The sequence below is a fragment of the Ictidomys tridecemlineatus genome, chromosome 4 (assembly GCF_052094955.1).
Source record: "Ictidomys tridecemlineatus isolate mIctTri1 chromosome 4, mIctTri1.hap1, whole genome shotgun sequence".
NCBI lineage: Eukaryota > Metazoa > Chordata > Mammalia > Rodentia > Sciuridae > Ictidomys > Ictidomys tridecemlineatus.
In genome coordinates this window covers 8,820,057-8,843,751 of record NC_135480.1, presented here as the reverse complement: position 1 = coordinate 8,843,751, position 23,695 = coordinate 8,820,057, and the positions used below count along the sequence as shown (strand labels likewise).

General features: G+C 37.6%; 1 protein-coding gene and 1 non-coding gene across 3 annotated transcripts in view; both read right to left on the bottom strand.

The window, feature by feature from the left end:
- Atl3 (atlastin GTPase 3) overlaps positions 1-23,695 on the bottom strand; it is a 60,021-nt gene that overhangs the window by 32,311 nt on the left and 4,015 nt on the right. For both annotated transcript variants that reach the window (XM_013362033.4, XM_005333528.5), the window contains exons 2-5: positions 13,343-13,557; positions 12,716-12,859; positions 5,845-5,949; positions 4,942-4,992 (exon numbers count right to left, since the gene is read on the bottom strand). In XM_013362033.4, coding sequence (XP_013217487.2) covers positions 4,942-4,992; positions 5,845-5,949; positions 12,716-12,859; positions 13,343-13,557 — 515 coding nt within the window. The remainder of the gene's footprint in view (positions 1-4,941; positions 4,993-5,844; positions 5,950-12,715; positions 12,860-13,342; positions 13,558-23,695) is intronic.
- Trnaa-ugc (transfer RNA alanine (anticodon UGC)) lies at positions 20,606-20,678 on the bottom strand. Its single transcript has one exon. It is a non-coding gene; the product is annotated as a tRNA-Ala (tRNA).

The window sequence follows — 23,695 nt, the reverse complement described above, 5'->3', positions numbered from 1 at the left end:
AGTAGGGAGGTTCCTCAAAAAATTTAAAAAAGAGGCTGGGCATGGTGGCCTATGCCTATAATCCCAGCAACCTGGAAGGTTGAGCCTGGAGGATCTCAAGTTCAAGGCCAGCCTGGGCAACTTAGGAAAACAAATATCCTCAGCAATTTAATGAGACCCTGTCCCTTCTACCCACCAAAATAAAATAGACTAGGGATGGAGCTCAGTGATAAAGTGCTCCTGAGTTCAATCAGCCATACCAAAAAAAAAAAAAAAGAAAAAAAGAAAACAACTACCACATGCTCTAGAAATATCCAAAGGAAATGAAATCAGTGTGTTGAAAGTAATGTATTCCTGCATCTGGTTAAATCTTTTTTGTGTCTCATACTGTTTTATTTATTTATTTATTCATTCATTCATTTATTTATTTAGTGTGTGTGTGTGTGTGTGTGTTTTGAGAATGAGAATCAAGTCCAGAACCTCACATGTGCTAGGCAAGTGCTCTACCGCTGAGCCACAACCCCAACCCATCTCGCACTGTTCTGAAATGCTTCCTATAGGTCTCATTAAGTTTATTCCATGACTTAAATATTCTGTTGCTACAATAGGTGTTTTCCATTACTTTTTTAAATGGGCTAGGAAAGTCAAGATGCTAGTTTTTTGTAATGGGTATTCTATTTAATTTCTTAAGCTCTAAATTGCTTTCCAGTTGATTTTTGTGTATTTCTAGGCACACAACAATATTATATTCTCCTTCTTAACTTTTTTTTTTTTTTGAGAGAATTTAATACTTATTTTTTAGTTCTCGGCGGACACAACATCCTTGTTTGTATGTGGTGCTGAGGATCGAACCCAGGCCGCACACATGCCAGGCGAGCGCGCTAATGCTTGAACCACATCCCCAGCCCTCCTTCTTAACATTTATATTTATATAATTTGCTAAATCTACCACCAACCTTTTAAGTTGAAAAAGACCTCTAGCCATTGTCTGGTGGCCTAATGTGAGTGCTGTGGTTTATCCCCCAAGGGTTCATGTGTTGAAGGCTTGGTCTTCAGTGTTATTAGTGTTGAGGCAGTGAGACTTTAAGAGGAGCAGCCATGTGGTAGGTCTATAGGTCACTGGAAACATGAAAGAGATTACTGCAGTTCTCCTGGGACCCTAGTTAGTTCCTGTTTGTTCTATGGCTTCTTTTCTTGAAACATGATCTCACTCCCAGACACTCCTGCCACTGTGATGCCATTCACCAGTAGGCCTTCACAAGAGCTTAGCTGATGCTGACAACATCCCCTTAAATTTCCAGAACTGTGAGCTAAATTTATATCTTCTTTATAAAGATATTCAGTTTAGGTATTTTATTATAGTAATAGAAAAATGGACTGATACAGTAAATGAACCTATAATGAGTAAATCCATCATGCCTATCATACCTATTTTCACCTATCCATTGATTTGATGACCTAAAGGCAGCCACATCCCCTCACCCCAGCTTCGTAGTTTATGGCAGTGGCATCCCATGGAAATAATACTCCAGATCTCCCTTCTTTCACCATGCAGATACTTCCACTGAATAATCTGTAAGTTCTGAACCCCAAAGACCAAATCCCCCTAAATTTGAGCTGCTTCTCTGCCTCCTTATTTTAACTAAAATCTGAGGGCCCTGTTTTCCCCACAGACATCTGAAACAGTGACTATTACTCTCTTTCACAAAAGGTGAGGTTGGTGACTTCCTTCCTTCTCTGTGTCACTTCTAAATCATATTGCCCATTGTGTTGCAAAAGCCCTATTCCTTTTGCATCTGTTCATTCTGTATACTTACTTACCTCTTTCCTTCATTCTTTACTGCTGTCCATCTGCCAATCATCTCATCATTTCCTTCTCATTCACTGAGGACTTTGATATCTGTCTAAGGCTTTTCTTCCATCAAAGTAGGCATTTACATTCAATCCCTGCCTCAAAACCCCTTGCTATTTGACCTCCAATGATCTTTTTCACTCCAGTATATCCACAGCTTGGACTCTGTCACCTATAACTGTTTCATTACCAAAGTCAAACAAATTCAAACATTCTGCTCTGGCTCCTTGACCTTGTTTCAGCTACTGAATCATTCCTATTGCTATTCTTTGCCCTCACCAAGGTTTCCATTCCAAAGACCCCCTCTGCTTTATCTTACAAACACAGGTCCTTTTCCAAAATTCCCTCTCTTATTCCCAAAACTTACAAGTTATCCATAATATATGCTTCTATCTCAGCCCAAAAATCCTTTCACAACAAACCTATTATTGTAGCATAAAAGATAAAAGATACTTTCATGAGAATATTTACTGTAGAGAAAATAAAAATTGCATATCACTGGGAAAAATCTCCAGACTTTAATGTCTCCAACACTTAAAACTACATCCAGTTACTGGAACTCAGAATATAAAGTAATAGTGCTCAGCACTAGTTTACAAAAGTCTTAATGAAAATGTGATTTTTTAAAAATTGAGTTCAAAGAAAGAGAATGTGGCCAAAATGAAACTAGGAAAGATACCAGAACAAAAAACAAATTTATTTGTTTCAAAAATTACAAAAATTACAAGAATTAAGCAATTTGAATTTTGTAGAAACTATGAGCATTTGCATTACTAGGGAAGAATGAATAAAATTAGCTGGGTGCAGTGCCACACACTTGTAATCCCAGCAGCTTGGGAGGCTGAGGCAGGAGGATCACAAGTTCAAAGCCAGCCTCAGAAAAAAAAAAAGTGAGATGCTGAGCAACTCAGTGAGACCCTGTCTCTAAATAAAATACAAAATAGGGCTGGGGATGTGGCTCAGAGGTACCCCTGAGTTCAATCCCCAGTATCCACAAAAAAAGAAATGAATGAAACTTAAAACAGCATAATTGATAATGAAAACCATGTTAAATAGACTGTATAGACTGTGCTGAAGAACAAAGTAAAGCTTTAATGTAATACAATAATCCGGAAAATAATATAGATGTCTAAGAATTACATTAACACTTTAAAAAGATGATTCAGCAGTGTGTAACAGTTCTCCCATAAAAGAAACAGCAACAGGAAAGTCAGCTGGGGAGCTATTGTGAGACTTCACACAAGATAAGATCAGTACAGGAGTTGCAGGACTGTGTAAGACAAAAAGCAGAAAGATTTATGCTGAAATGATTAGAGAAAGACATACTTAAACATATCTTGAGTTTGAAGAATAAGCACATGATGAAGCTCTTGAGAATAGTTATCATAGGAAAATTATGGAACTGTATCTTATTTTCCTTAACTATCTGTTATGGGACAAATTGTGTCCCCCAAAATATCATGTTGAAGTCCTAACACCCAGCACCTATGAGTGTGACCTCATAGATGTAACCAAGTGAAGACAAGGTCATTGGGATGGACCCTAATCCAATATGAAAAACAAACCTACACAGAGAATGCCACGTAAAGACACAGACATACAAGGAAGATATATCCATGTGAAGACAGAGACAAAGACTGACGTGTTACAAGAGACTGAATGTCCAGGGACGCCAAGGATCACGAGCAAACCACCAGAAGCTAGAAAGAAGCAAAAAGAGATTCTACCCACCAGTCTTCAATTTCTTTGGAACGACCTGCCAACATCTTGATTTCCAACTTCTGGCCTCCAGAAATATGAGACATTTAATTCTATTTGTTTTAAGCAACCTGGTTTATGGTCTTGGACATCTTAACACACCACCCTACCTACTCATTCACATCTCTCTCACTGACTTGGCTACAAAATCTAAAAACATAAGAACCAGGGGGTGCTGGGCCCACTCTCAATTGTTAGAGTGTTTGCCTCACATGCACAAGATCCTGGGTTCAATCCCCAGCACCACACACACACACACACACAAAAAAAAAAAAAAAAAAAACAAGTCTATATCAAACACTGTCATATCTATAGTGCTTGGCCCTATACACTGCATAGGCAAGCATTTGAAAAACCTGTGAAAGGAAGGAGTAAATTTCAGATAACATGGTGACAAACTTAAGTTTTGATAGAAATGTTACACAGAGCCACAGCTCTCAACCACTCATACATAAGTAGAATACCATCAATTAAACAGTACAAATAATTGCCATTTAGTTATTAAGGGCCAATATTTAACAATGATCTTGTTTTATTAAAAAGACTAGACAATATATATAATTCAAGGGAATCCCTCTCATAACTGATACACTCACTCACTTGAATTGTCACTGGGGGAGATAAAAGTAGAGAAGCATGCTAAGAATTGCATCCAACCCTAGAATACCCAACAAAAAAGTGTTTTACAGGAAAAACAGATAAGAACTGCTATGAAGAAGTCACTGAATAATAATTGTAGTAACAGTAATAATAATAGTGGTTAGCAAATGTTAAACACTAGAAAACACTACTTTCTAGGCACATAATTCTATGCATTTAACAAATACTAATTTATTTAACCTCACCTGCATTACTGCAGTAACTCCATAACCGTTCTCACTGAATGCATTCTTGCACCCCTAAAAATTCTGAACCCAGCAGCCAGTGATCCTTTTACAATGTCAGATAACATCACTCCTCTGCTCAAAACTCCCTATGGCTCCCATCTCCCCGACAAGAAATACCCAAGGCCTGGTGTGAACCTGATCTCACCACCTCTCTGACTTCATCATTCAGCCCCTCCCATCACACCCTGAAACCCCTTCTTGCTGCTCCCTCTCCTTTAACATCTCACCCAACATATACTTGAAGCTCTTACTCATCCATTTTATTTCATTCTCTTCCCCAATCTGTAACACCTTTCCTGCTGACCACCATTGCTCCACCTCATCCATAGACATCAGTGTAGGATTACTAAGAACCAAATGCTTCAGGTTTCAATCATTTGCTAAAAACTATTCAGTTCTCATAGTTTTCTTACTCTTAAAACTTCAAGTGATGGGTTATGATGTTAAAATATTTATAATACATACCTGCAGCTGTTGAAGATCATCTTCCTGAATGTTCTGAGACAAATTATATATCTAGAAAACAAAACTCAACTTGATCTATTCTGACTTACTTCAAACAAATCCCAAATAAGCCTAAAGCATTCAAAAAGAAGTTTGGACACGGACTGGGTTGTGGCTCAGTGGTAGAGTGCTCACCTAGGATGTGCAAGGCCCTGGGTTTGATCCTCAGCACCACATAAAAATAAATAAATAAAATAAAGGTATCATGTCCAACTACAATTAAAAATTGAATAAAAAAAAGAAGTGTGGACAATTAAAGGCTTGCGTATAAGAAAGTGAAGCCCATTCAAACAGTAATATTATCTGTCTTTGAGACAAAAAAATACAAGGTTGGAATAAAAAATTCTTCCTTTACATTTTAAAATATAATTTTCCTAAGTTCTTACCAAATCTACATTTCCTACATAAAAGATATAATTTCAATTTCCAAATTTTGGACCTTTCCTAGAACATATTAAATATGATTATCACCAAAGAGGAAAAAAAATTTAGCCCCCCTTCTTGAGCTAAGAGTTTGTCTTACATCTATAGTCTAAAAATAACATTTCCATATCATCACAGGAATTTTTTTTAATAGAACAGTAACTAAAACTAGATAGACTGGGCACGCTGGTGCACACTTATAATCCCAGCAGCTCGAGAGACTGAGACAGAAAGATCATGAGTTCCAAGCCAGCCTCAGCAAAAGCAAGGTGCTAAGCAACTCAGTGAGATCCTGTCACTAAATAAAATACAAAATAGGGCTGAGGATGAGGATCAATGATTGCATGCCTCCGAGTTAATACCCTGTACCCAAAAGAAAAAAAAAAATTGATGGCCTCCCTTTATCCTATTTCCTCTTATTTTAAGTTAAGTGGTTTTTACCTGAACAGAACTAGTCATGGTGCTTAGAGCGAAAATGGTGGCACAGTCTTTCACAGTTGACTGGCTGTCAAAAGCCCCTTGTGTGTCCATCAGAATAACTGCAACCTAAAAAATAAATACAAATAAAATATGTTGAAGAGAGAAAAGGTAAAGGACAGATTTGTTTACATGAGCCTCAAGCACCCACTGAGTATCTATTAGAAAAGAACGATTATTCAGGTACCTTGCTTTGACCAGAGCACTTTGCTGGAGAACATCTGTTCTAACCTGGTGAGATGCCACAAAACAGAGGCATACAAGGCAACACAGGAGGAAAATTGCCCCATCAATCAAAACAGCCAACACTGAAATCAATCACCTCACTACCCCATCAGTTGTTCAATGGTTTTTCATTGTTAAAAAATAAATTTTAAAAACTAGGTAAGGGGCTGGGGATATGACTCAAGCAGTAGTACGCTCGCCTGGCATGCGCGAGGTCCTGGGTTCGATCCTCAGCACCACATACAAATAAAATAAAGATTTGTGTCCACCGAAAACTAAAAAATAAATTAATTAATTAAAAAAAAAAAAAAAACTAGGTAAGTGTGGTGATGCACGCCTGTAATCCCAGATACTTGGGAGGCTGAAGCAGGAAATTCACAAGCTAAAAGTCCAGCCGGGCAACTTAGCAGGACCCTATCTTTTAAAGTTTTTGTTTGTTTGTTTGTTTTTTTAGTTGTAGATGGACACAATATCTTTATTTAGTATTTTTTTATGGGGTGCTGGGGATTGAACCCAAAGCAGTCTACCACTGAGCCACAACCCCAGCCCCAAACTCCTTTTTTAAAGGCCTATAGATGTAGTGCAGTAATATTGCCTCCGGGTTCAATAACCAGAACTGGGAAGGAGCGGGGGCCAGGGACAACTTTTGTAGTTATTAGGGCACTATTAAGAAAGTGAGGGGCTAGGGTTGTGCCTCAGTGGTAAAGCACCAGCCTAGATGTATGAGGCACTGGGTTCAACCCTCAGCACCACATAAAAATAAAGATATTGTGTTCATTTATAACTAAAAAATTTTTTAAAAAATTTAAAAAAAAAAAAAAGAAAGTGAAAAGGTAGGCTGGGGCTGTAGCTCAGTGATAGAGTGCTTGCCTCACAGGGGAGAGGCACTGGGTTCCATCCTCAGCACCATATAACAATAAATACATAAAAGATATTGTGTCCATTTACAACTAAAAAAAATAAAAGTGAAAAAGGCAACACACACACACAAACACACAATGAGAAGGACTAGTATCTAGAATAAATAAGAAACTGTACAACTTAAAGATTACACAATTAAAACAGATTTTTTTTTTTCAGGACTGATGATGAAACGCACAGCCTCAGTCGGGAATTGTGGCTCATGCTTGTATTCCCAGTAGCTTGGGAGGCTGAGACAGGAGGATCGTGAGTTCAAAGCCAGCCTCTGCAAAAGCTAGGCACTAAGCAACTCAGTGAGACCGTCTCTAAATTAAATACCAAATATGGCTAGGGATGTGACTCAGTGGTTGAGTTCCCCTGAATTCAATTCTCAGTACCCCCAAAAAAAGATAAATAGCATCAAGTGTTGTCAAGGATATGAAAACTAAAGCCTCCTGTATTACTAGTGAGAAAAATAGGTTGGTACAGCTACCTTGTACACAACTGTTCAAGGCAGCATATTATTCACAATAGCCAGAAAGTATAATCAACCCAAATTTCCATCAACTGATGACAGAGAATGTGGCATATTCATAAAATGGAGTATTATTTAGCCATGGAAGGAGTAAAATATTGATGCATACTACATCATAGATGAGCCATGAGGGCACTGAGCCTAGTACAAGAGGGAAGACATGAAAAAACACATAACACTTCATTCATGTGAAATGTCACAGAGTCATGAAGAAAGCATAGTAGTAGTGGCCAGTGGTTGACAGAAGAGGGAAATGGGGACTGACTGCTAATGGATACTGAGGTTTCTTTTTTTTTCTTTTTTTATATATATTTTTAATTGTTGATGGACCTTTATTTTATTTGCTTATTTATATTTGGTGCCATCTCACACGTACAAGGCAGTGTCTCACATGTACAAGGCAAGCGCTCTACCACTGAGCTACAACTCCAGCTCCCTGGGTTTCTTTTTGATGTAATGAAAAGATTCCAGAATTATATGGTAGTGATACCTGCACAGCTTAGAAGTATATTAAAAAACACAAAATAGGGGCTGGGCATATTCTCAGCTGGTAGAGTGCTTGCATGCACAAGGTCCTGGGTTCAATCTCCAGCACCATCAATCAATCAATCAATCAATAAATAAATAAATAGCTAGCTTCTAGATGATTGATTTTCTAGTGTTAATTGTATTTCAATAAAAAGAGTTAATCTCCAGCACCATCAATAAATAAATAAATAAATAAATAAATAGCTTCTAGATGATTGATTTTCTAGTGTTAATTGTATTTCAATAAAAAAGAGTTAATCCTGGGATGCATTTGCTAACTAGAAAAACTATACTAAAAAAAGCAAACAAGGGGAAATACTAAAGAAAATTTCTTTGAGGGGAAGGAGTTGGAAGAAATGGTATTCTCATACCATATAATGAACAGTAAACAGCTATAACTACTATCAAGAACATCTGTCAGTAGCTATAAAGGGTATTCTCAAGAAAGGGGAAATGATGGGCTGGGGATGTGGCTCAAGCGGTAGCGCGCTCGCCTGGCATGTGTGTGGCCCAGGTTCAATCCTCAGCACCACATACAAACAAAGATGTTGTGTCTGTCGAAAACTAAAAAATAAATATAAAAAAAAATTAAAAAAAAAAAAAAAGAAAGGGGAAATGAGCCTTCCCACTCCCAGCAATTCTACTTCACAGTGGCTAATGTTTTTGGCTAGAAACCACCGTGAGAAATATACTTTATACCATAATCAAATAAATACACCTGTACAAAAAGCTGAAACCAGATTTTTATGCACACTCCACTATGAAAATTTCTATTCTGTTCTAGTTCTTTAAAATGTTTTAAATATTGGTTATGAGCCAATACACTGATTTTTCTACCTCTAACAGAATACTAACAGTTTAAAAAGCTGTGGCTTCAGCCAGGCATGGTAATGCACACCTATAATCCCAGCGGCTTGGGAGGCTGAGGCAGGAGGATTAAGAGTTTGAAGCCAGCCTCAGCAACTCAGCAAGGCATTTGGCAACTCAGCAAGACCCTGTTTCTAAATAAAATACAAAAAGGGCTGAGGATGTGGCCCAGTAGTTAAGTGCCCGTGGCTTCAATCCCCAGTACCAAAAAAATTTTTTAAAAAGCTGTGGCCTCAAGACACAATTGCAATTTTACTCAACAAGATATTTTCAGGATGTTCACTTTAACAAAAATTATAAAAAAGGAAAAGGAAGCAATGACAATTATGAAATGTAGTATATTCTTAGGATGTTTAATATGTAAATTCCAGATCTTAATAATTACTGATGTTGACTCTTAGTTAAAATGCAAAAACAAATAAAAAGAATTCTCCACTTTTTAAATCACTTAAGTTTCCAGGCTATAATCTCCCTGAGTATTTTAAAAAAAAAGAAAATCATACTAAACTTTATTTTGGCTAACATATAAAGAATTGTTATCGGGCTGGGATTGTAGCTTAGTTGCTCAGTTGCAGTATGCTTGCCTCGAATATGTGAGGCACTGGGTTCGATACTCAGGGGCACATAAAAATAAATAAATAAATAAATGTACTGTATCCACCTACAACTAAAAAAAAAATTTTAAAAAAAAAGAATTGTCATCAATATGGCATATATCCAATATAAAGCATTCCTGATCCTGCTGAAAGTTTTAACATTAAGAGAAGGAAACATAATGGTGAGATAGTACTACATATCTGTTAGAATAATGAAAACCCAAAACACTGACAACAGATGCTGGTGAAGATGTAGAGTAAAAGGAACCCTTCATTCATTGTTGGTAGAAATGCAAAATGGTACAGCCACTCTTGAAAGTAGTTTGGCAGGTTCTTACAACACTAAACACATTCTCTATTAATAATTCAGCAATCATAGGAGAGAGGGAGACAGGGAGAGGGAGAGAGAGAGGGGGAGAGGGAGAGAGAGATAGATATTGGTTGATTGATTTAACTGCCAAAATTTGGAAATAACCAAGATGTTCTTCAGCAGGTAAACACATAAACAAATGATGATACCTCCATACAATGAAATATTCAACAATAAAAATAAGCTATCAAGAAATACAAAGATATGGAGGAACCTTAAAAGCACATTGCTGAGTGAAAGAATTCATTCTGAAATGGCTACATGCTGTTTGAGTCCAACTATATGACATTCTGGAAAAGACAAAACTATGAATAAGTAAAAATATAGCTGGGAGTGGTGGCGCACACCTATAATCCCAGTGACTTGGGAGGGTGAAGCAGGAGGATCACAAATTCACAGCCAGCCTCAGAAATTTTAGCAGGTCCCAAGCAACTTAGTGAGACCCTATCTCAAAAATAAAAAAGGATTGGAGAGTAGTTTAGTGGTTAAGCACCCCCAGGTTCAATTTCCAGCACCAAAAAATAAATAAAAAATAAAAATATCAGTGGATGTCTGAAATCTGGGGAGACAAAAGAAGAGAGAGAAAAAAACAGGTAACTTAGAGAATTTTTAGGGCAATTTTTATTCTATATGATCCAAATGGTAGAAAAACACCATTATCCATTTGTCAAAATCCACACAATGTCCAACACAATGAGTAAACCCTAATGTAAACTCTGAGCTTTAATTAATGACAAGAGATAAAGACTGGTTCATTAAAGTGTAATCAATATATCATACACATCAGTGAGTAACTGACAGAGAATCGTAAGTGTGGGAACTCTACTTTCCACATCATTTTCCTGTAAACCTAAAACTGCTTTAAAAAATTAAGTTTAGTCATGTATAAGAATAAAAAGTTTCTAGAAATTTAAATAAATTTTTAAAAATTTAAAATTAAAAAAAAAATAAGTTTATTGCTGGCACAGTGATTTATGCCTAGAATCTCAATTATTCAGGAGGCTAAGGCAGGGGAATCACAAGATTGAGGTAACCCTGGGAAACTTCAAGAAATTTTGTCTCAAAATTTAAAATTAAGGATTGGGGATGTGGTTCAGTGGTTAAATGCCCCTGAGTTTAATCCCCAGTACAAAAAAAAAAAAAAAGGTGGCTGGTGATATACAGTGGTAGAATGCCCCTGGAGTTCAATCCTTAGTTAAAAAAAAAAAAAAAAAAGGGCGCGGGTTATAAAACTATTAATATTTTTAAAAGGCAAAAAACAGAATGATAACAAAAAACATGGAGCTTCATAAAAGAGTCAATTCAACAGGATTAAAAAAAAAAAAAAGAAGGACCTACAAATATCAAAAATTAAAAACAAAGCTTCCTTACTACTAACTTCCTAGAAATGTCCCAAAATGTTAAGAATCAATAGTCATAGGGCTGAGAATGTAGCTCAGTGGTAAAGTGCTTGCCTCACATGTGTGAGGCACTGAGTTCAATGCTCAGCACCACATAAAAATAAAACAAAGGTATTCAGTGTCCATTTACTATTAAAATTTTTTTTTTTTTTTAAAGAATTGTGGCCAGGCACAGTGGCACATGCCTGTAATCCCAGCAGCTTGGAAGGCTGAGGCAGGAGGATCGCAAGTTCAAAGCCAGCCTCAACAATGGCAAGGCACTAAGCAACTAAGTGAGACCCTGTCTCAAAATAATATACCAAATAGGGCTGGGGATGTGGCTCAGAGGCCAAGTGCTCCTGAGTTCAATCCTCGGTACAAAAAAAAAAAGTCAACAAATAAAATTTACATAAATTTCTTAAAAAAAAAAAAAAAGAATTGTGTATCACTTGGGCAAAGTGTTACATACCTGTAATCCCAGCAACTCAAGAAAGAAACTAAGGCAGAAGGATTACAAATTCAAGGACAGCCTCAGCAACTTAGCAAAGCCCTAAGCAACTTAGTGAGACGCTGTATGAAAATTAAAAAAAAAAAAAAATTTAAAGTCTAGGAATGGGGGGTTGGGAATATAGCTAAGCTGGTAACATGCTTGACTTTCATGCACAAGGCCCTGGGTTCAATCCCTAGTACCACCAAAAAAAATAAGGCTAGGAATATGGCTCAGTAGAAAAGCGTAACTGGGTCCAACCCCCAGTACCCAAAAACAAAAACAAAAAAATTGTGTATCAACTCTTCAGCTCCCAATCCTAAATTAGAACTTAGATTAGGGAAAGGTTGAAACTGAACAACCAGAAAGGGGATGTGAAATCTTCTGAGTCTGGAAAGACTCAGGCACAAACAGCTACGAAGGCATAGGGCTAAAAACAAGGAATGGTATAAAGTCAGTGTAAGAAATACAAGACCTGCTCTCCCAATCATATAAGTTGTGAAGAGACTCTGCAACTGCAGCTTATTAGGTATGGATGCCACCAGATGGGAAGCTTACTAGGGCTGGGGAGTGAATGCCCACCTTCTCCAGGCTATCTCACTAATCAGTTCTCACAACAATGGTAGCAGGTATGTGCCACTCATGACATGAACAGGGACAAGAAGTAAAAAATAGAGGTAACATTCTTAATAGTGAAAGCAAAGCCTCTAGAAAGTGAAAACTGGGAGAGGGAAGAACAACACATTGACAGCTACTTCCTGTTAGAAACCTTACAGAAGAATCATGTAGTTGAACTTTTACACATTATGTCCACATGTTATTTTTAAACCATACACTTACAACACTTTGATTAAAAATAGTATTTTTTAAATGAATTAACACAGTATACTTAAAGTTCACTTTTTTGTTGTTTTTCTTTTCTTTTTGTTTTTTTGTTTTCATCCTTACCTTCTTCCCACCTGGCTTCTCCACAGTGAAAACATCACTCCAGATCTGAATCCCAGTGGTTTCTGGGTCAGAGCCTCCTCGCCATGAAAATCCTGTTAATGGTTCTTCTGGGTCACCCAACCAATTTGAATGGCCACCTTCCTTCTAAAGGAGAAATAAGACATTTCCATTAATTTGCCATTTTTTTCCCCATTCATTACTGGAGATCAAACCCAAGACCTTACCTCATAGATACAAGGCAAACACTCTATTACTGAGCTATACCCAAGACCCCTCCACTAAATCTTTTTTTTTTTCGGGGGAGGGGGACAGGAGTAACCAGAGATTGAACTCAGGAACCTTTTACCACTGAGTCACAGTCCCGGACGTTTTTTTTTTTGTATGTGTGTGAAACAAGATCTAAGCAACCTAAGACTAAATTGCTGAGGCTGACCTAGAACTTGTGATCCTTAGCCTCAACCTCCAGAGTTGCTGGGAATACAAGCATAGCCTGTAGCACAGCCTGGGCCTCAATTAAATCGAAAACAAGTAATTTTACACTTCAAGGATAATTCAAGAGCTTATTTTGCTTTTTTGGACATAAAAGTCTCATTTCTCATCATATGGGATAAACTAATTATCCCTTACCTGAGAATATAAGTATCGCAGCATAAAATCCAGAATGAAGGATTTGCCCTTTCGGAAGGCACCAGCCACTGACACAACCACGACATCGAGATCTCGGATATGGTCCTGCAGAAGAATGCTAGCCAAGGCTTTTTCTTCTAGCTCAAAGGAATGCTGCTCTTTCTGAACCAAAACAACTTGCACTGGACCAGGCTTTCCGCTTTCCATGGCATCACCTACGTTAACGTTGTGAAAAAATATTAGTTTTAAACTCTTTTAAACACACATACATACGCAAATATAAACATACATATAGACAACATGTATACATATAAAAGTTATTATTTACCGTACTACGGATTGAACCCAGTGGTATTCTACTACCTAGCTACATCCCCATCCCCAGTCCTTTTTTTTTTTTTTTTAAAGAGAGAGTGAGAGTGAGAGAGAGAGAGAATTTTTTAATATTTATTTTTTAGTTTTCGGCGGACACAACATCTTTGTTTGTATGTGGTGCTGAGGATTGAACCCGGGCCACATGCATGCCAGGGGAGCGCGCTACCGCTTGAGCCACATCCCAAGCTTTTTTTTTTTTTTTTTTTTTGAGATAAAGTTTCACTAAGTTGCTCAGGCTCGACTGGAACTTGGGATCTCCTATCCTAGCCTCCGTGCTCACTGAGATTCCAGGTTTGCACCACCACACGGAGCTTAATACATTTTAACATGGAAAGAGCAAAAACTTCTTAAACAGGGCACAAATATACTAATCATAAAAAGTGAAAAACAAGCCAGGTGAGGTGGTGCACACCTACAATCCCAGAGGTCTGGGACGCCGAGGCAGCAGGATCTTGAGTTCAAAGTTAGCCTTAGCAACAGTGAGGTATTAAGCAACTCCGTGAGACCCTGTCTCAAAATAAAATACCAAATAGGGCTGGGGATGTGGCTCAGTGGTCGGAAACCCGAATTCAATCCCCAGTACCCAAAACACTAAAAATAAAAAACAACAAATTTAGACTTCATTAAAATGAAGAATGTCCATTAAAAAATTCCAATAAATGAGTAAAAGCCATAGACAAGGAGAAAATATTCACAATATCTATTTTCAAAGGACTCACATCCAGAATCAGTAACTCTATAAGAAAAAGACAGTCCATTTTTTAAAAATAATAATAATGGGGAAAGACTATGAACAGGAGTTTCACCAAAAAAAAAAAAAAAAAAGGGATACCCAATGGTCAAAATCATTACTTATCAAGGAGATGAAAATTAAAACTCTTGCCCACGTCCTGCGCAGGGGAAGGAAAGGGTTTCCTTCCAGAGGGATGGACTGGCTGAGAAATAGAAGCTAAGAAAAGTAGTACCATAGAGCACTTGCAAAGTAGTACCATAAAATAACCACAGAACACAGAAAAGTACAGTATCAAAGCCAGAACAGCGATAGGCAAAGCTGACCAGATGGGTCCAGAAGGAAGCCTATGCTTACTTTATTTATATCAGGACACATCAAAGAAATTCTATAGAAAGTTCTTCACCAAAACAGGTGGGGGCAAGTATGCTGCTGGGTCCCTAGCAGGTCACGTCCCTCTCCAATACTGCATGAGACCTCTTAGCAGAACTTGGGGGAGAGGACGGTTTGCTTGCTTACATTTGGGCAATCTTACCCAATGGGACTGCCACAGGAGGTTCCCAATACCCAGATCTACCCCCTCAGTGGCCACCATGCTGAAACAGGTCTTCACACATTTCACGATGGCTTCCCGCATAAAATCACATCCTGCCTAGCAGAACAGCTAAAAATTTTCAAGTATGACAATATCAACTAAGGGAGAAGATATGGAACAACTGGAATTCTCATACATTCTAATGGGAGTATAAAATAGTACAGGCATTTTGGGAAACTGCCAGTGCATACTAAAATTAAACATATCCTAGGATCCAGAATTCAAGCCTAGAAAGCTTGAATAAGAATGTTCACATCAGCCTAACTCAAAGTTGCCCAAAAGTGGAAATAACACAAATGTCCATCAAAGGGTGTCATCTGCCACTGCAAAACCTTCTATATATGTCATTTAATCTTCAGAAAAACCCTATGAGGTAAATAATATGTCCCATTATAAAAACGAGGAAACTAAGGCTTAAAAAAGCTTTAGTATCTTGCACAACAGGTCCCAGAGATAAGTTGGAAAAAGATCTTTTCATGTGGCTATTTTGCAGATTTTTGGGGAGGGGGTACAGTAGTGGGGATTAAATCCAGTGGCACTCTACTACTGAGCTACATTCCAGACTTTTTATTTTATTTTGAGATGGGGTCTCACTAAGTTGCCCAGGCTGTCCTGGAACTTGCCACCTTCCTGCCTCAGCCTCCAGAGTCACCAGGATTACAGGCATGTGATACCTCATCCAACTTGCAGATCATTCTCAATAACTGTCAACATTTCAGGGGCTATTAATTCTATAGTTGAAAAGTAAGAATTAACAAGTACTTTCTCTACCAGAGTTGAAAGCATAAAGAAATTTGCTTTGAAATTCAAAGCCATTTAGTAATTGTGGATTTATGGAAAGTTTACAAAAATTGCCAGTGAGGGGTGGGATGGTGGCTCAGTGGTAGAGCGATTGCCTGGCATTGTGTGAGGCATTGGGTTCAATCCTCAGCACCACATAAAAAGAAATTACAATAAAACAAAGGTACTGTGTCATCTACAACTAAAAAAAACAAAAACAAAAACACTTCCAGTGAGGCTAGAGAATAGGCAAAGCTCTACCTAGTTCTCTATACTTGCCTCTTATAGTAAAGATTTTTTTAGGTAGTTCAAAAGGACATTCGATAATAATTATATATCTTAATTATATTAGAAAACACCACACCAGCAATTCAATAGATTGTTGCTTAGAGGGAGGCTAAGTCTAAAGAATAGATCAATTCAGATTTAAGGACACATTTTTAGTAAAGCATATTATATAGGCAGGTATGACCCAAATCACAAATATGTTCCAAATGGCTTTCATTTGAAAGGCACTGAAGGTCACATGGTTAGAGCATGCAAAGCATACAAATCGGCTTGAATCTCAGGCTCTACCCTTTAAGCTCCTGGAACCGCTCACTTTTTATACTAGCAATGTCAGCAACAAAAGGGTTCTTCTCACTTTTTATTTCTTTGTAGACTATGAGAAAACAATTTATAAATATAGATAAAAATATGCTATAGTGGTAAGAAATATATATTAACACTTGTCCTCCCTGGATAGAATTTCTGTGGATAACCTTTTAGGGTTCATAATGCCAAGTAACAGATAAATCCAAAACCTAAAAGAAATCAAGAATTTATCAGTCAGGCACAGTGGCACTTGCCTGTAATCCCAGTGACTCAGGCTGAGGCAAGAGGATCACAAGTTTAAGGCCAACCTGGACAATTTAGAGGGTCCCTGTCTCAAAATAAAGAAGGATGGAGGATGCAACTCAAAGGTAGAGTAGAGTAGTTCAATCCCCAGTACCACCAAAAAAAAATAATTTTAAAAATAAATTAAAATAAGGATAAATTATTTATACCTTATGGATAAGGCACAGTGCTAAGTACCATGCAGTATTCAAAGAAGTACAAAACTAAGTTCTGATTGTGGCAGAGATGGCTGGTCATTCCCCTAATATTCATATCCTTCTTCTACTTTGTAACAGATTTTTAGCCAGGCATATAACTACCCAAAAGAAACAAATTTCTAAGCAAACTTGTAGCTGGAATATGACCATGTGACTTAAGTTCTGGCCAATGGGAAATGACATAGGAAACTTCCAGGGCAGGCATTTTTCCCCTTTAGCTGTCTGAATGTACAAGTAGGAGTGAGTCATCCTGGACCAGTAGATGCCAAGCAACACCCTAAAATACTGAAGTAATAGGACAGGCAGGGCCTAGGACTTTGTACAGTGGAGCTGCCATACTGGTTCACTCTTAAAAGAATAAAAAACAAATGTCTGTCTTACTTAAATCACTTATTTGGTGGCTCCTTCAGGTACAACCCTAGAAACCAGCCACTAGGTAGCTGGGACTAAAGGGGTATACCACCATGCCCAGCTGAAGACAGTCTTTCCTCTCTTGTTTCCTACAATACCCAAGAATAAAGAAGCACAGGCTGTGTTTAGTTCAGGGAGCTGGAGTGATCCTCACTTTTCAAAACACCATCTCTCCCTCTTGCTTTCTGTAGTCAACAAAACTATATTACTAATCTTCCAAGTAAAAATTTCATTTCCACTCATCTCTCTTCAAATATCAAATAAAGGTCCTTTGCTAATCCTCATATTTCAGATGCCCCAATCTCTTAGAGCCTTTATCAAACCCTCTCCCCTAATCATGTCACCTTCCAACTTTGCTGTTCAGTTGATTATCCAAGTCACAGAGCCCAGGTGTTCCTTTGATGATGTCATTACATTCCTTAAGACTGAATCTTCTACTTCATTATAATACATATATAACATATACAACAGCAACTGTGGATGGATGGCTCAAAACTAAAATCTCCATCCTTCAAGTTGAAGCTTTTCACCATTCTTTTTTGTTTCTTTTAATTTTGATGGAATTTTTGTTTATTTATTATATGTGGTGCTGAGAATTGAACCCAGTGCCTCACACATGCTAGGCAAGCACCTCACCACTGAGCTATAACCCCTGCCCAGCCTTTCACCATTCTCCCACTGTCTTCTTATTTCCTCTAATTCTTCAATCTCTTTGTCCTCCCAGGAAAATTTATTCTCTTTGGTCTTCCTATTAGGAGAAAGTCAAGGATTAAAGCTGGGCATGATGGTGCACACCTGTAATCTCAGTAATTCAGGAGGATAAGGCAAGAGGATCACAAGCTCAAGTCCAACCTGGGCAATTTAGCAGAGACTGTCTCAAAAAGAAAGGGCTGGGAGTGTAGCTGAATGGGAGATTGCTTGCCTTGCACATGTAAGACCCTGGGTTAATCCACAGTTCATAAAAGTCCATCTATCCTCAGGTACCAACCAGCCCTGCTTCCAAGTTTCAAATGAACAACCTATTTAATCATTTGTTTTAATGGCCTGGAATGCTCCCCTTGACAGCAAGTAAATACTTACTCATCCTTCAATACTCACCTTCAGAAGAAGCCTTCCCTTTTGTCCTAATCACCCTACCCTATCCTCTCAGACCCTAACAATTTACATGGTATATTAAAAAGAAAAAACAAGATTCTGGAATTAGGACAGGAAAAGGCTGAATCTTGAATTTCTCCTTTCTAGAATGTAGCCCTATTGGGCCAGAATTTTTATCTCTTTTGTTAAATGCTATATCAACAAGTTCTCAGAACAGTTCCCACATGCAGTGGGCCATTTATAAATATTTGTGGAATAAACAAACTCCACCACTTAGAATGTAAGTATATGAATATGGAGAAATTTCTAACCAATTTTTATCCATTTATAAATCTAATACCCATCTCAAAGCACAGTGCCTGACACATAATAGGAACTCAATAAACAGTTTCTTCTTTCCACATTCCTGTTTCCACTGAAATATTGCACATACTACTATTCTACTCATTATAGTATTACAATATTGTAATGAAGATTGATCAAACAAACTGGGAGCTCTTAGGGAATCAGAGAAATTGTCATTCGGCCCCATTATCTAACATAGGAAAAATGTTTCCCAGGAGTGTAAACATAAACCCAATAATACATGTAAAGCACTTCAATAAAAAGCGGTGTCTTTCCTTGTCCCTCCCATTCTCCTTGCCTTTGTGGTCAAAGTCCTTGAAGGTATGCCTTCATCCACTTGTTATCTACCCATTCCCTTAACACCTTGCAATATAACTTTCCTCTCAATCTTTTGATACTATTCTCTAGTTTTCAACGACCTCTCTTGCCAAAGCCAATGGCCCTCCTGATTCTCGGTCAATTCTACCCCTCTATGACAAAACACAAACGCCACCAGTTCTATAACTTAAAACCTTTGGATTCAGTGACAAGCATATCCCTAGTTTTCTTCCAGACTCTTCATCTTCTTTCACTAGTTCTTTTCCTTGTTCAGCCTCCAGTGGATATACACCAACCCTCTGGTCATCTCTTAAAATTCTCACTCCCTCAATGAGTTGTTTTTTTTTTTTTTTTTTTTTGGTAGATTGACACAATGCCTTTATTTTATTTATCTATTTTTAATGTGGTGCTGAGGATGGATCCCAGTGCCTCACACATGATAGGCAAGCACTTTACCATTGAGCCACAACCTCAGCCCTCAATGAGCTCTTTATTCTTATAATTTCAACTATACCCTCTATTTTGATGACACAATTTCATTAGCTCTCTAACTTCCATGTAGTACAAATGCACAATTGCCTAAAGTACGATTACCTGGATGTTCCACTCACCTCATTCTCAGGAGGAATATGAGGAAATACATGGACCTAAGAATCAGGAAACAAGTTCCTGTTCCAGTTCTTCTACTAACAGCTTATGTGATCCTGGGCATGACTGGTCTTCAATCTCATCAATAAAATGAGTCAAATGCTTCAACTTTCAAAACTTTTTCAGTGCTAACATTTCACCAGACTACATTTAGTACTGTCAGAATGAATCCTCAGTTACTCCACTTCTCTCAAATTTCTCAAAGCCTATGTATTTTCCCAGTTCTATCTCCCTATAGGTAATCCATCACCAAATCCCAATATTTTTTCCATGATTTTAGTTCAGTTTTAGCAAAAGCTATTATTCTAATGAGGCAGTAGGTACGGAGAGAAAAGCCTTCCCTAACAGTAAGAACAGAATTCTGGACCTTGTTCTACACTGACTATAGCAATATGAGGAAATCACTTAACTTCTCTGTCTGCATTTCCACTATGAAAATCAGGCAGAAGATATTTAATTTCCCGAATAACTAAACTGGCCAAGCTTGCTAGGAAACCTATTGATTCTTCCACTTAATTTAAATTTTACAGGACTGGCTAAACAGTAACCCAAAATTTATGTTCCCAAAAACATTAAAGTAACCTGCTCAGTAATTTACAGAAGGTTTTGGAGTTGTGGGTTTTGTTCTGGCATTTGGGGGAGGGCCCCACTTAGTGCAGTTAAATTACTCTCACTTCTCAAGAATTTTAATATCTGGAGATTTCATCTAGTCTCCAGAGACAGTATCTTTCAGTAGCAACCTATGTGCCTTCTCCCTTTAGAGAAGCAATTATTTCCAAAGTCTACATCTGCACACTGAGACAACAGTTAATACTACACTACATGCACTTACAAGATTATGGATAACAAGTGTGACCTTTATGTGTGTGTGGTGGTGGTGCTGGGGATTGAACCCAGGGCCTTATGCATGCAAGGCAAGTACTCTACCAACTGAGCTATATCCCCAACCCCCAAATGTGACATTTTTACAACTATAAAGATCTGTCTTTTCTATAGTCACACCTTTCAGCCGTATACATATAACACAACTTAAAACCTACATTTTATGGGACAGGATGTGGTTCTGTGGTAAAGTACTTGCCTGGCATGCACAAAGCCCTAGGCTCAATCCCCAGCACCATCAAAAACAAAAACAAAACAAAACAAAAAAATGTTTTAGAAAATGTTGAACAGCAGAAATACTATATTATATTGCCAATTCTGATTGCTTTAAATAACTCATATCGATACTGTATCAGAGCCTGGAGTTGTGGCTGAATGGTAGAGCGCTTACCTAATATGTGTGAGGCAGTGGGTTCAATTCTCAGCACCACAAAAAAATAAATAAATAAAATAAAGGTATTGTGTCCATTTACAACTAAATTTTAGAAATTTTTAAAAAATATTGTACCAGACATCATTTCAAATACATAGAAAATACTGAAAATATTTGAATAATTAGAAAGCATTCTAACAACTTAAGTAAAAACTACAACCTTTTTCCTATTTATATAATACTAATTTGTCCTTTGATTTTGGCACAACACCTTAATCCAGACTAATAAATAAGTTTCATACACCTGTTCAAATAATCTCTATAATAATTACACACCATTGTACACATGAAAGGATAACTTTTCCTAAAATTATAGTCCTTTAAAAAAAAAAAAAGAGGGCTGGAGGTACAGCTAAGTGGTAGTATAACACTCTGTGTTTAATCCCCTACACACATACGCACATACAAAGGAGCTGCATAGGTTGAAAAAAAGTGATGCTAAATCATGGGTGAACTTTTCAGTCTCACAAAATACATAAATTCTAGGAGATAAGTTCTATGATAAAAACTTTATGGGGAAAGGTTTAAATGCCCCTCAAATATTTAAGAAGCCCCTCTGACAAACTGAATTAAATTAGTTAATTGAAAGCAGTTATTATTGCTATCAGAAAAGTCAGGGCTGGGGGAATGCCTCTGTGGTAAAACACTTGCTTAACTTGTGCAAGGTCCCAGGTTTGATCCCCAACATACATACATACATAAACACACACACACACACACACACACACACACAGAAATTAGTCAATTAATTCAATAGTGAAGAGACAGCGTATATCAAGATTTCTCAACCTCAGCACTACTGACATTTGGGACTGGGTAATTCTTTGCTGGAGCAGGGGCACACATCCAACACCCTATAGGATACTTAGCATTCCTTACTTATACCCACTAGAAACCAGCAGTGTTCCTATTTGTGAGACCCAAAAGCATCTCCAGCCATTTTTTAAAGTTCCAAGGGAACAAAAATCACCCTGGTTTAAGAATCACTAGTATAGGGGCTGGGGACGTGGCTCAAGCGGTAGCGCGCTCGCCTGGCATGCGTGCGACCCGGTTCGATCCTCAGCACCACATACCAACAAAGATGTTGTGTCCGCCGAGAACTGAACAATAAATATTAAAAATTAAAAAAAAAAAAGAATCACTAGTATAAAACCAGCCTCAGTACTCATCTTTACTGTCCAGAGAATTCTTTTTTTAAAAATTTTTTTTAGTTGTAGGTAGACATAATACCTTTTTATTTTATTTATGTGGTGCTGAGGATTGAACTCAGGGCCTCACACATGCGAAACAAGTGCTCTACCGCTGAACCACAGCCACAGCCCTGTCCAGAGAATTCTTAAAAGCAAAGGAACCAAAGCTACAGAACACTTAACTGAGCATATTGTGTGACTCACGGTTGAGTTATGACCTGAGTTTTCCAGTCTCCTTTTAAAATACCACATTCTCTAAAGGGCAAGAGCAACACACCCCAAAACAGAGGCATACCATTTTTTTTGCCTTGTCTTTACTGGAAGTTGTTAAAAGTTCCTGATTCACAAAGCCAAAGAAAACATATCATATGCAAGGATAAGTATACTAAGCCCTCTCCCAACTTTAGAACTGGTGCTAGGGCAACGGGTGGGGCAATATATTCCACTGGCTTAAGGCAATGAATGTGATAGTAGAAACATATATAAGGTTGTTTCTGTGAAATACTAGTAAAAACCCAATAAGCCAAAATAATGGGGAAATTTTATATTCTAATTAACTAAAGGGCTAAGAAGGTTTTTTTCCAATTCTTCTGTTGTAGAAAACCTTTGTGCCCCAGGGGAAGGAAGAATGGAAAGAAAAGGGGAGGTATTAGGTATTAAACGGACCAAATTACACTATTATACTGTATGCATATCTGAATATGTAACAACAAATCTGTTATGTATAGTTATAAAGCACCAATAAAAAAAACTTTGTGCCTTAGTGTAGAATGCTGAAGATAACCAGATTTTCTTTTCTTTTTTGGGGGGGGAGGCGCGGGGGGGGGGGGCACTCGACTACTGAGCCACATACCAAGCCCTATTTTGTACTTTATTTACAGACAGGGTCTCACTGAGTTGCTTAGTGCCTTGCTTTTGCTCAGATCAGCTTTGAACTCATGATCCTCCTGCCTCAGCCTCCCAAGTCATTGGGATTATAGGCATGTAGCACCACACCTGGCCCAGATTTTTTTTTGGTGGTGCTGGAGATCAAACCCAAGGCCTAGTGAATACAAGGCAAGCACTCTACCAACTGAGCTATATCCCCACCCCAGATTTTCTTTTGATTAAGAATCTGTATGAAAAATTGTAGCATATCTGTGTATTAAGAATTATAATGCAAAAAAAAGTACATGTATAATGGCATAAATTGACGTGAACATACTTTATATACAGACATACGAAAAATTGTGCTCTATATGCACAATAAGGATTGTAATGCATTCTGTTGTCATGTATTTAAAAAATAATAATAAAATCAATTTAAAAAAAGAATCTCTAATACCACATAAAAATAAATAAAATAAAATAAATGTGTCCATCTACAACTAAAAGGATATTTAAAAAAAAAAAAGAATTCTAAGTTTTTTTTTTCCTTTTTTTGAGACAAGGTCTGGCTAAATTGCCCATGCTGGCCT